The following is a 12,952-nucleotide window of genomic DNA, read 5'->3' on the forward strand; positions in this document are numbered from 1 at the left end:
GACCTCAGTCATTATTTCCTGGGGTTTTGTATCCAAAATGATAAAGCTCTCACACTTGACCTGAAGGATGCTGTGCTTTGCCTTCCTCAGTGAAAACACTTATTTTCATTCAGTTAACTTCCTAGTTTCTCCACTTCTGTTCCCCAAAGGCATCAAGGGATGAGGTCTATTAAGGGAGTGGACCCATGTTGCCTAGGAGCCTCCCCATTGAGGAGTGAATATTTTGAGTTAAGAATTTAAACTTAAGCACTAGCTTATATCTTTCTTGTACTTAATCCTTCCTCTTCTTGAGGTGCCCACACTTGTAGTAAGCAAACACAACTCTCGCCTGCGTCCTGTTTCTTTGAGTTTATAAAAACAACTGTATGCAATCATGTCTGGGACCTCAACTTTCTGTAGGGTGGTGCAAGGTGTAGATGAATGGTGGCAAGTGGTTTGGAAGGGTCAGAAACTGAGGAAGACAAGTCAGACAAGTAAAATGATGAGGTGGGAACACACTGAGATTTGAGTGACAAGTTTAGTGGACGTCAAATATTACAGCTAAAAGAAACCTAAAAGCTCCTCTAGTTCAATGTCACCATACAGCTATGGAAACAAATCCAAAGAACATAATCTTGGACTAATGCCCAAGGTTGTGGTTAGTTACCATAGCAGGGTAGAGACTATCTCAATGCTCATTCTATCGCTCTGCACCATCCCTATTGTATTTTATTTGTTCTACTAAGTTGTACTTAATTTTTTTTTTTCTGAAATTAGGATATGCCTTACAATCGATGGCACGTCAGTTTATCTGGCAACTTTTTTCCTCACTGGCACATTAATAATTGATGCATTTTATACTTGACAGCATTTTAAATTTAATAAAATACAATAGTCAAGAAGATTTGAAGAGCTCCGGTGCTATTTGTGAAGTTCAAAGGAAATAAGAATAGGTACAACATTCTAACCCTCACAGCAATTATGGTACAGTGTTACCCATCAGATCCTCACACTCACCTTTTGGGAAAGGCAGGGCAGTATGATGGATGAAAGCCTTTGGGCTTTCTGAATTAGGCTCAAAATTCCCCTTCCACTTCCTGACTCATCTCACCCGCGCTTTCCTGGAAGCTAACTCACAAGACAATCAGCTCTGATTCCAGGCCTTTTCTTACGGAAGAAAGTTCTGTGGTTCTTAGGAGAGGAGAGGAATGGTTCCAGACCCTTTTCTGGGAAAGGCGACAGCCAGGGAAGGCATGGGGTCATCCTATCAGATGTTCTGAGGATGGCTGTTTTTAACTTCCTTTCCTGGAAGGACCAACCCAAGTCTGCCCTAAGAATGGTCAGGGGAACAGCCGTTCTGCACCATTGCAGGAGGGGTTACTCACCCATCCCTCACGCGCTCCAGGGGCGGAGCCAATTCCCCGGGCCCCACCCCTTCCCTTCCAGGGGCGGGGTAATGTTGGCTCCGCCCACAGCCTTGACCACGCCCCTCACGTAACCAGCCGCCTTGCCCTCTGGCCCCAGGCCCTGCGCCATAATCTCCGCCCTCCCCTGCGGCTTGTCGCAGGCCCCGCCCCTTTCCATCTGAGGGGCCGCAGGAGGGGGCCTGGGGCAAGATGGCGGTGAACCAGAACCACACCGAGGACCGCCGCGGGGCCATCATTCCTGTTGGTGAAAGGTGCCTGAGGGGACTCGGGGCTGCCTCTGAAGGGAGGAGACGAAGAGGGTAGACCTGTGGGATGGCAAGGGCTCAGCGAATCACGAGCTTTCCCGCCGTTTTGGGGAGTGTCACTCAGGGCTCTGCCCTGGGGTTGGAGGAGCATGTCCCCGGAGGGAGGGCCCGCGGAGCTCGTGGTCTCTGCGCCCGAAGGGAGCGTCCATCCCCGCAGGCCCGGAGGACCCACGCTGCCAAACTCAGGAGACCCGGATGTCCCCTCCCTCGCCGCCCCACCCAGCGCGGTTCTGAGCGGCGGTCTCCTTCCTCGGCGCAGTGTGCCTTCATTTTCCGTTTGTCGGCTCTAGCAAGGACCTGCCTTTTCTCCCTAGCGGGGTTGAATCCAGGGCTTCGCGCGTACTAGACAAGTGCGCTACCACTGAGGGACAGAGCTCCAGCCCAGCCCGAGACCCTTTTCTTTTTCTTAAAAAAATTTAAAAATTTGTTCTAATTGGCTATACATGACAGTAGAATGCATTTTGACACATTGAATACAATGGAGCATGACTTCTGGTTCCTCTGGCTGTACAGGGTGCTGAGTCAACACCAGTCGTGTAATCAGGCATGGTATATAGGGTAATAATGTCTGTTTCATTCTGATGTCCTCCCCATCCCCACCATCCCACCCCTCTCCGCACTCCCCTCAGCACAATCCAAGGTTCCTTCATTCTTCCCTACCCCGGCCCCCCCACTATGGATCAGTATCCGCTTATCAGAGAACACATTGGGCCTTCGGTTTCTGGGAATTAGCTTATTTCACATCTTAGTTCCATCCATTTACCTGCAAATACCATCATTCTTCCTTAAGGCTCAGCAATATTCCATTGTGTATCTATACATTTTCTTTCATCTGTTCATCTGTTGAAGGGCATCAAGGTTGGTTCCATAGGTTAGCTATTGTGAATTGAGCTGCTATAAACATTGATGTAGCTGTGTCACTGTAGTGTGCTGATTTTACATCTTTTGGGTATAAACTGAGGAGTGGGATAGCTGGGTCAAATGGTGGTTTATTCCAAATTTTCTGAGGAATCTCCAATACTACTTTCCAGAGTGGTTGCACCAACTTGCAGTTCCACCAGCAGTGAATGAGTGTACCTTTTTCCCCACATCCTCTCCAACATTTATTGTTGCTTGTATTCTTGATAATTGACATTCTGGCTGGAGTGAGATGAAATTTTAGAGTAGTTTTGATTTGCATTTCTCTAATTGCTAGATATGATGAACATTTTTTCATATGTTTGTGATTGATTGTATTTCTTCTGTGAAGTGTTCAGTTCCATAGCCCATTTATTAATTGGGTTATTTTGTTTTTTGGTGTTAAGTTTTTTGAGTTCTTTATATATCCTGGAGATTAGTGCTCTGAGGAGCATGTGGTAAAGCTTTTCTCCCATTCTCTAGGCAGACTCTCTCTTCATATTATTGTTTTTTTTTTTTTTTTTTTGCTGAGAAGAAGCTTTTTAGTTTGAATCCATTTCATTTATTGATTCTTAATTTCATTTTTGCATGTTATGAGTTTTGTTAAAGGAAGTCAAGTACTAAGCTGACATGACGAAGATTTGGGCCTACTTTTTCTTCTAGTAGGCACAGGGTCTCTGTTCTAAGCCTAAGTCTTTGATCCACTTTGAGTTGATTTTTGTGCAGGGTGAGAGATAGGGGTTTTGTTTTATTCTGTTGCATTTGGATTTCCAGTTTTCCCAGCACCATTTGTTGAAGAGGCTATCTTTTTCTCCAATGTATATTTTTGATGCCTTTGTCTAGTATGAGATACCTGTATATATGTGGGTTTGTCTCTGTGTCTTCTATTTTGTACCATTGGTCTACATGTCTGTTCTGGTGCCAATACCATGCTGTTTTTGTTACTATTGTTCTGGAGTATAGTTTAAGGTCTGGTATTGTGATGCCTCCTTGTGTCACTCTTCTTGCTAAGGATTGCTTTGATTATTCTGGGCCTCTTATTTTTCAATCATGAATTTCATGATTGCTTTTTCTAGTTCTATGAAGAATGTCATTGGGATTTTAATAGGAATTGCATTAAATCTGTATAATACTTTTGGTAGTATGGACATTTTGACAATATTCATTCTGCCTATCCAAAAATATGGGAGATCTTTCCATCTTCTAAGATCTTCCTCAATTTCTTTCTTTAGTGTTATATAGTTTTCATTGTAGAAGTCTTTCACCTCTTGTTAGATTGGTTCCCAAGTTTTTTTTTTGTTGTTGTTTTTTTTTGAGGCTATTGTGAATGGGGTAGTTTTCCTAATTTCTCTTGCAGTGGATTCATTGCTTATGTATAGGAATACATTTGATTTTGGGGTACTGTTTTTATGTTCTGCTACTTTGCTGAATTCATTTATGAATTCTAGAAGTTTTCTGGTGGAATTTTTTTGGATCTTCTAAATATAGGATCATGTTGTCAGCAAATAGTGATTGTTTCAGTTTTTCTTTTCTTATTCATATCCCTTTAATTTCTTTTGTCTATCTGATTGCTCTGGCTAGAGTTTCAAGGACAGTGTTGAATAGAAGTGGTGAAAGAGTGCATCCCTGTCTTGTTCCAGTTTTTAGAGGGAATGTTTTCAATTGTTCTTCATTTAGAATTATGTTGTCCTTGGGCTTAGCATATATAGCTTTTACAATGTTGAGGTATGTTCCTACTATCCCTAGTTTTTCTAGTGTTTTGAACATGAATGGATACTGTATTTTGTCAAATGCTTTTTCTGTGGCTATTGAGGTAATCATATGATTCTTGTCTTTAAGACTGTCAATGGGGGCTGGGGAGATAGCTCAGTTGGTAGAGTGCTGCCGTGCAAGCACAAGGTCCTGGGTTCGATCCCCAGCACACACACACACACACACACACACACACACACACACACACAAAGACTGTCAATGACTTCCGTATGTTGAACCAACCTTGCATCCTTGGGATGAACCCCACTTGATAATGGTGTGCTATCTTTTTAATATGTATTTGTATGTGATTTGCCAGATTTTTATAGAGAATTTTTGAGTCTGTGTTCATCAGGAATATTGGTCTGAAGTTTTCTTTCCTTGATGTGTCTTTGTCTGATTTTGGTATCAGGGTGATATAAGCCTCATAGAATGAGTTTGGAAGGGTTCCCTCCTCTGTTTCATGGAATAATTTGAGGAATATTGGTGTTAATTCTTTGAAGGTCTTGTAGAACTTGGCTGAAAATCCGTCTGGTCCTGGGCTTTTCTTTGTTGGTAAGCTTTTGATGGCATCTTCTATTTGATTGCTTGAAATTGATCTGTTTAAATTGTGTATGTCCTCTTGCTTCAGTTGGATAGATCATATTGAAAGGAAAGTGAAACGCAGGTGAGCAACTCAGAGACCAGGCAGATTGACATGCAGAAAGTTTATTTGTCAGTTAGGGTCTGACAAAGGCCATTACTCAAAAAGATAAGAGAAGGCAGGGAAAATCTAACTCTGGGGTTATTTTATAGGGCTGTTTGCATAGGCTTGCATGAGTTGTCCATGTGAATCTTTGAGGTGGGCTTTTCCTAGTAAAGCCACTTTGGGTGGGCTATTCCTATGAATTTCCTCTGTGAAGTCTTCCAGTTTAGCTATTTCTAGTAACTGCTTGTGTAAGGCTTTGCAGTGGGCATTTGGAAGGACAAAGAGATACTTTAGTTAGGTCAGTTAACAAGTGGCTGAGAGGGATGGGAGCTATCTGCTAACTTTTGTTTCCTCTGCAAGCACCTCTCTTAGGGCAAGGAAGTAAAACTTATTTTATAAAATGACAGTAAGGATTTAATATGGTTGCAGAGATGTTAAGCTTTGGATCTAATATGTATGTCTCTAGAAATTTGATTAGAGAATAGATTTTCAAAATAGTTTCTAGGGCTGGGGAGATAGCTCAGTCAGTAGAGTGCTTGGCTTGCAAGCACAAGGCCCTGGGTTTGATCCCCAGCACCACAAAAAAAAAAAAAAAAAAAAAGTAGTTTCTAATTATCTTCTGTATTTCAGTAGTGTTCATTGTGGTATTTCCTTCTTCATCATGAATTTTTGTTATTTGAATTTTCTCTCTCTCTCTCTTCATTAGTGTAGCTAGGGATTTATCAATTTTATTTATTTTTTCCAAAGAACCAAATTTTTGTTCTGTCAATTTTTTCAATTGTTTCTTTTGTTTCAATTTCATTGATTTCAGCTCTGATTTTAATTATTTCCTGTCTTCTACTGCTTTTGGGGTTGATGTGTTTTTCTCTTTCTAGGGCTTCAAGATGTGATATTAGGTCATTTATTTGTTGACTTTTTATTCTTTTAATGTATGAGCTCAATGCAGTGAACTTTCCTCTTAGCACTGTCTTCATAGTGGCCCAGAGATTTTGATATGTTGCATCAGTGTTCTCATTTACCTCTAAGTATTTTCTTTTTATTACCTCCTTGTTTCTTCTGCTATCCATTTGTCATTCAATAGCATGCTATTTAGTCTCCAGGAGTTAGAGTAACTTCTGTTTCTTATTTTGTCATCAATTTCTGATCTGATAGAATGCAGGGTATTATTTCTATTTTTTTGTATCTGCTGACAGTTACTTTTTGGCATAACATATGGTCTGTTTTAGAGAAGGATCCATGTGCAGCTGAGAAGAAAGTGTATTTGCTCAGTGATGGATGAAATACTCTATATTTGTCCATTAAGTCTAAATCATTGATTGTTTTATTTAGTTCTGTAGTTTCTTTGTTTAGTTTTTTTTTTTTTTTTTTTCATAAATCAGCTCAGTTCTTGTATTCAGGAACAAAGTATCACCTAGGAACCAAGGGGTCCAGGGATGAAATGGCATTGTTGGACTCAGTTTCCTGGTAGAAAATGAGCCCCCAAACAAAGAAAGGGACTAGGTTTATATAGGTTATTTTGAGGTGTGGCCTAATGAACATACCAGTTTCCATGGGCACTTGGTGATTTGAGCTCTTTTTTTGGTTGAAGGTCTGTGGGCAGTGCCTGGAGAGGATTTACCCTGGAGGAGATTAAAGCCTCCTAGAGACTGTTTCTTTCTTTCTTTCTTTCTTTTGTTACATAAACATCAATTTTTTTATGGAAAGAAGCATCATAAACAAACTTTTAAAAAAAGACTACTAAGGGAGATATTTACAACTAAGGGAGATATCCTTCCTAACTTGTAAATTGACAAAATCAAAACCCTTTCAAAACATAGAAAAAGGAAATAAAATTTGCTATTAATGAACAACAAGATAGTTAACTTCATTCATTAAAAAAAAGAAATGGAAATTAAAACTGCGGATGAAAGACCATTTTCTCTCTCTCCCTTGGCAAATATCCAATATTAGCTAACATACTGTTGATAGGACTCTGGAGGGGAAAGCATTTTCTCATGCATTCTGACAGCAGTGTATTAAAGTCACCAAGAATTATTGTGTTGTGGTTTATTTGATTCCTGGAATTGAGAAGGATTTGTTTGACATACATGGATGCACCATTGTTTTGGGCATAAATATTTATGATCATTATGTCTTCCTGATTTATGGTTCCCTTAAGCAGTATGAGATGTCCTTCTTTATCTCTTCTGAGTAACTTTGGCTTGAAATTTACTTTATCTGATATAAGGATGGAAACCCCCACTTTTTTACTGAGTCCATGTGCGTGGTAGGTTTTTTCCCATCCTTTCATCTTTAGTCTGTGGATGTCTTTTTCTATGAGGTGAGTCTCTTGAAGGCAGCATATTGTTGGGTGTTTCTTTTGAATCCATACTGCCAGTCTATGTCTTTTGATTGATGAGATGAGTTTAGGCCATTAACATTTAGGGTTATTATTGAGATATGATTTGTATTTCCAGTCATTTTGGCTTATTTTTGGTTTTTAACTTGACTTGGTTTCTCCTTTTATTGACTTTTCATTTAGGGTAGTTCCTTCCTTTGCTGACCTTCATTGTTGTTTTTCATTTCCTCCTCATGGAATATTTTGTTGAGAACATTCTGTAGTGCAGGCTTTCTATTTGTAAATTCTTTTAACTTTTATGTACCATAGAAGGATTTTACTTCATCTTCAAACCTGAAGGTTAGTTTTGCTGGGTTTAAGATTCTTGGTTGGCATCCATTTTCTTTCAGAGCTTGAAATGTGTTGTTCCAGGCCCTTCTTGCTTTTAGGGTCTGGATTGAAAAATCTGCTGATATCCGTATTGGTTTCCCCCTTTATGTAATCTGATGCTTTTCTCTCGCAGCCTTCAAAATTATATCTGAATTTTGGATGTTAGGTATTTTCATTATAATGTGCCCTGGTGTGTGGATCTGTTGTAATTTTGTGCATTTGGTGTTCTAAACCTCTTGTAGTTGATTTTACATTTCATTCCTCAGGTTTGGGGAAATTTCTGATATTATTTCATTAAATAGGTTGTTCATTCCTTTGGTTTGTATCTCTGTGCCTTCCTCAATCCCGGTAATTCTTAAATTTGGTCTTTTCATGATATTCCAATGTTCTTGAAGATTCCATTCTTGATTTCTTACCATCTTCTCAGTTTGGTCAACTTTATTTTCAAGATTAAATATTTTGTCTTCATTGTCTTCATTGTCTTCTAAGTGACCCAGTCCGTTGGTGATGCTTTCCATTGAGTTTTTTATTTGGTTTATTGTTTCCTTCATTTCAAGGATTTCTGGTTTTTTCTTTCTTTTTTTTTTTTTTTTGAGAATCTCTATCTCTTTGTTGAAATGATCTTTTGCTTCCTACAGTTGCTCTTTCAGCTGTTTATTGGAGTAATTGTTCATTGCCTGCATTTGCTCTCTTATCTCATCCTTTTCTTTGTGAATCATTTTAATTAAGTATATTATAAACTCCTTTTCTGACATTTCTTCTACCATGCTGTCATTGGATTCTATTAATATAGAATCTTGGGTTTTTTTTTGGGGGGGAACACTTTCTTCCCTTGTTTTTTCATATTGTTCACGTATCTTCCCATCTAGCAGTGCAGATCTGGGGTGTTTCCCCCCTATAGGCTAATAGTGATCCTGCAGGTTTCCAAAACCTCTTTAAGGGGGAGATCAATATTAGCAGCACCCAGTACAGACAATATGCAGCCCTAAACCAAATAGCCCCTATGAGGATGTTAATAATATTGTCATAATAAACAGAGAGGATGAATTCAATTATTAGCTTCAGTATTACAAAAAGATTTGCAATGAGGTCTACAATTTCTAATGGTAGACAAAGAGCATGGGGAGGGGTGTAGGATGTAACTGTTAATGGGATAAGAAAAGAGTACTAGAAGTACTAGATTGTAGGAAGAATGAAAGCGGAATCAAAAGAAGTTGGTTGTTAGCATAAGAAAAGGGAGAAAGATACTCTGAAGAAATAGGTAAACAAAAGGAAGATACAGCGAGAAAAATAAAGAAATAAAAACTTAAAACATTTCAAAAAGGAGAAAAAAAAAAAAACCCACTAAAACAGTCATATACTATTCAAACCTCCCAGTCTTCAGTAACCTGATGCATGAGAGGTACCTGATAATGAACTTCTGGTCTCCTGCAGGCATCTCAGGATGGGATTGGCCCCACCTAAAAATGGCAACTTCTGCTTCCAGGATAATCCAAGATGGCTACACTGGCTTCCAAACGTGTTGGCAAATGGGGAGCTGCCGTGCAGGGCATGGGAACCGAGTCCATGTGGGGTGTAGCCAATTGTGCCAGGGGTCCTGCAGGTCCTGTTTTCCCAAAATGGAGGCAGCCACGTGTAACCAAACCTGTGGGTACTGTGACAGTGGACTTCCAGGCAACAGCAGGCAGCTGGCCATCTGCTGGCAGTCTGTGGGTGGTCTGCAGGCTACTGGCGGATGATCCAAAGGTGGATCTCAGGTGGTGTGTGATGGGTAGGTGAAAGGCAGGCGATGAGCAGGCAAATGGCAGTTGATAGGTGGCAGTCAGTGATGGATCTGCACTCAAAAAGTAATCAGTATGCTGGCAGAGACTGCAGGTGATGGGGTGGACAAATGGGGTAAACAGCAGGGGATCCATGAGCAACAAAGACTGCCTCATAGAGAAACAGATTTTCCTCTGCTTGAAACCTGAGTTATGGAGTAACAAGGAACGCAGCCTCCTTCTAGTTCACCATCTTGGATCTTCCCCTTTGTTTAGTTTTTGTTTGGAAGATCTATCCAGTGGTGAGAGAGTTGTGTTAAAGTCACCCAGGATTATTGTTTTGGGATCTATTTGATTTTTCTTTTTTTTTAAAGTCAGGTTTTTAAAAAAATATTTTGTCTTAATTGTGGGTAGACACAGTACCTTTATTTTATTTTTATGTGGTGCTGAGGATTGAACCCATGTCCTCGTGCATGCTGGACAAGCACTCTACCACTGAGCCACAATCCCCGCCCCCTATTTGATTCTTGAAATTGAGAAGGGTTTGTTTGATGTACATAGATTCTCCATTGTTTGGGGCATATATATTTCAATTGTTATGTTTTGTTGATGTATGATTCCCTTAAGCAGTATTAAATGTCCTTCTTTATCCCTTCTGACTAACTTAGGTTTGAAGTCCACTTTTTCTTATATGAGGATGGAAACTCTGTTTGTTTATGCAGTCCATGTGAGTGATATGTTTTTTTCCAACCTTTCACCTTCAGTCTGTGGATGTCTTTTCCTAGGAGGTGAGTCTCTTGAAGATAGCATATTGTTGGATCTTTTTTAAATCCAATCTGCCAGTCTGTGTTTTTGATTGATGAGTTGAGGCCATTAACATTCAGGATTATTATTGAGATATGATTTGTATTTCTGGTCAATTCAGTTTATTTTTGGTTTTTAACTTCACTTAGTTTCTCCTTTGATAGACCTTTCCATTAATGACGTTCCTCCCTTTGCTGGTTTTTGTTTTTTTGTTTTTTGTTTTTTTCATTTCCTCCTCTTGGAATATTTTGCTGAGAATGTTCTGTAGTGTAGGCGTTCTAGTTGTGAATTATTTTAACTTTTGTTTATCATGAAAGGTTTTTAATTCATCTTCAAATCTGAAGCTTAATTTTGCCAGATATAAAATTCTTGGTTGGCATCCATTTTCTTTTAAAGTTTGATATATGTTATTCCAGGACCTCCTGGTGTTGAGGTTCTGGGTTGAGAAATCCCCCTATATGTAATTTGATTTTTTTCACTTGCAGCCTTTAAAATTCTATCCTTATTCTGTATGTTAGTCATTCTCATAATGTGCCTTGGTGTGGGTCTGCTGTAATTTTGTACATTTGGGATCCTGTAAGCCTCTTGTAGTTGATTTTCCATTTTGTTTTTTAGATTTGGGAAGTTTTCTGATATTATGTCTTTGAAAAGATTGTGCATTCCTTTGTTCTCTATGCCTTCGTCTATTCCAATAAATCTTAAATTTGGTCTTTTCATGTTTTCCCATATTTCTTGGAAGTTCAGTTCATGGTTTCTTACCATCTTTTCTCTGCAGTCCCCTTTATTTTCAAGAGTATATATTTTGTCTTCATTATGTGAGGTTTTGTCTTCTAAGTGGTCTAGTCTGTTGGTGATACTTTCCATTGAATTTTCAAATTGGTTTATTGTTTCCTTCATTTTGAGGATTTCTGCTTGATTCCTTTTTATAATGTCTGCCTCTTTATTGAAGTAATCTTTTACTTCCTGTATTTTCTCTCCAATACTATCCTTTATTTTGAAGATCAATCTAACAATATTTTCTGAACTCCTTCTCTGACATTTCTTCTGTGTTGTCTATGGATTCTTTCTTTGGAGCATGTTGGTTTGTTTGAGCACTTTGTTCCCTTGTTTTTTCATGTTGTGTGTCTTCTCGTCTAGTGGTATGGATGTGAGGCAGTATAGTTTCTACTCTGTAGTCTTATAGTGTCCTTGAAGGTTTCCAGTACATCACTTTTAAAGGGGAGACCAATGTTAACAGCTCCAAATGCAAACAATATACTGCCTTAAGCCAAATGGCTCCTATTAAGGTATCTACAGTTTTGTCACAATAAGCAGAAATAAACATAAATGTTCAATTATTGTCTACAATATAAACAGTAAGTTTGCTAAAAGGGTTTACTGTTTCAAATGATGGACAATGAGCGAATAGAAGTAGTGTAAGATGTGATGTTTATGAGGGAGGAGAGAATATAGAGGTAAAAATTTATAGTAAGAGTGAGGGAGGAGTTAATAGAAATTGTCTGCTAATATGAGAGAAGTGAAAAAGAGAATCCAGGGGAAAAGGTGGGAGAAAAAAATATATACAGATTTTTTTTTTTGGCAATCAAGTAACATGTTTAGGTCATATTACTTATAAGTGATTGAATCAGGATTCAGAACAAGATCTTTCCATTTCGAACATCCAAGATGTTTCCACTCTGCAGTATGGTACTGAGAGAAGGGGGAATGTAAGGGAAAGGAAGACAGAGAAAGGTTAAAATTGAAACTATATGTGCCCCGCCAGCCAGTTTCACAGAGCATTTCATTATTCATTAATATCTGCAACTTAATTTGATATCATCAGTTCCATTTATTTTTGTATTTGTTTTTTTAAAATTTTTATCGTAAACAAATGGGATACATGTTGTTTCTGTATGTACATGGAGTAATGGCATACCATTTGCATAATCATACATTTACATAGGGTAATGATGTTTGATTCATTCTGTTATTTTTTCCTTCCCCCCAACCCTTCCCGCCCCTCATTTCCCTCTATACATACTCTCCTTCCTCATTCTTGCGCCCCTCCCACCCCCCATTATGTGTCATCTTCCGCTTATCAGCGAGATCATTCGTCCTTTGGTTTTTTGAGATGGCTTATCTCACTTAGCATGATATTCTCCAATTTCATCCATTTGCCTGCAAATGCCATAATTTTATCACTCTTTATGGCTGAGTAATATTCTATTATATATATATACCACAGTTTCTTTATCCTTTCATCAATTGAAGGATATCTAGGTTGGTTCCACAGTCTGGCTATTGTGAATTGAGCAGCTTTGAACATTGTTGTGGCTATATCTCTGTAGTATGCTGCTTTTAAGTCCTTCCGGTATAGGCCGAGGAGTGGGATAGCTGGGTCAAATGGTGGGTCCATTCCAAGTTTTCTAAGGAATCTCCACACTGCTTTCCAGAATGGCTACACTAATTTGCATCCCCACCAGCAATGTATGAGTGTACCTTTTTCCCCCCTCATCCTCTCCGTGTTGCTTGTATTCTTGATAATCACCATTCTAATTGGAGTGAGATGGAATCTTAGGGTAGTTTTGATTTGCATTTCTCTTATTACTAAAGATGGCGAACATTTTTTCATATGTTTGTTGATTGATTGTAGA

The 12,952-nt window shown here is 39.0% G+C and overlaps 1 protein-coding gene across 1 annotated transcript in view; it reads left to right on the plus strand.

Moving 5' to 3' along the window:
* Nucleotides 1–1,595: 1,595 nt before the first annotated feature.
* Nucleotides 1,596–12,952, plus strand: part of Wbp2nl (WBP2 N-terminal like) — a 50,282-nt gene continuing 38,925 nt past the window's right edge. The window contains exon 1 of the mRNA XM_047549821.1: nucleotides 1,596–1,657. Coding sequence (XP_047405777.1) covers nucleotides 1,596–1,657 — 62 coding nt within the window. The remainder of the gene's footprint in view (nucleotides 1,658–12,952) is intronic.

Source organism: Sciurus carolinensis, chromosome 4 (genome assembly GCF_902686445.1).
Source record: "Sciurus carolinensis chromosome 4, mSciCar1.2, whole genome shotgun sequence".
NCBI lineage: Eukaryota > Metazoa > Chordata > Mammalia > Rodentia > Sciuridae > Sciurus > Sciurus carolinensis.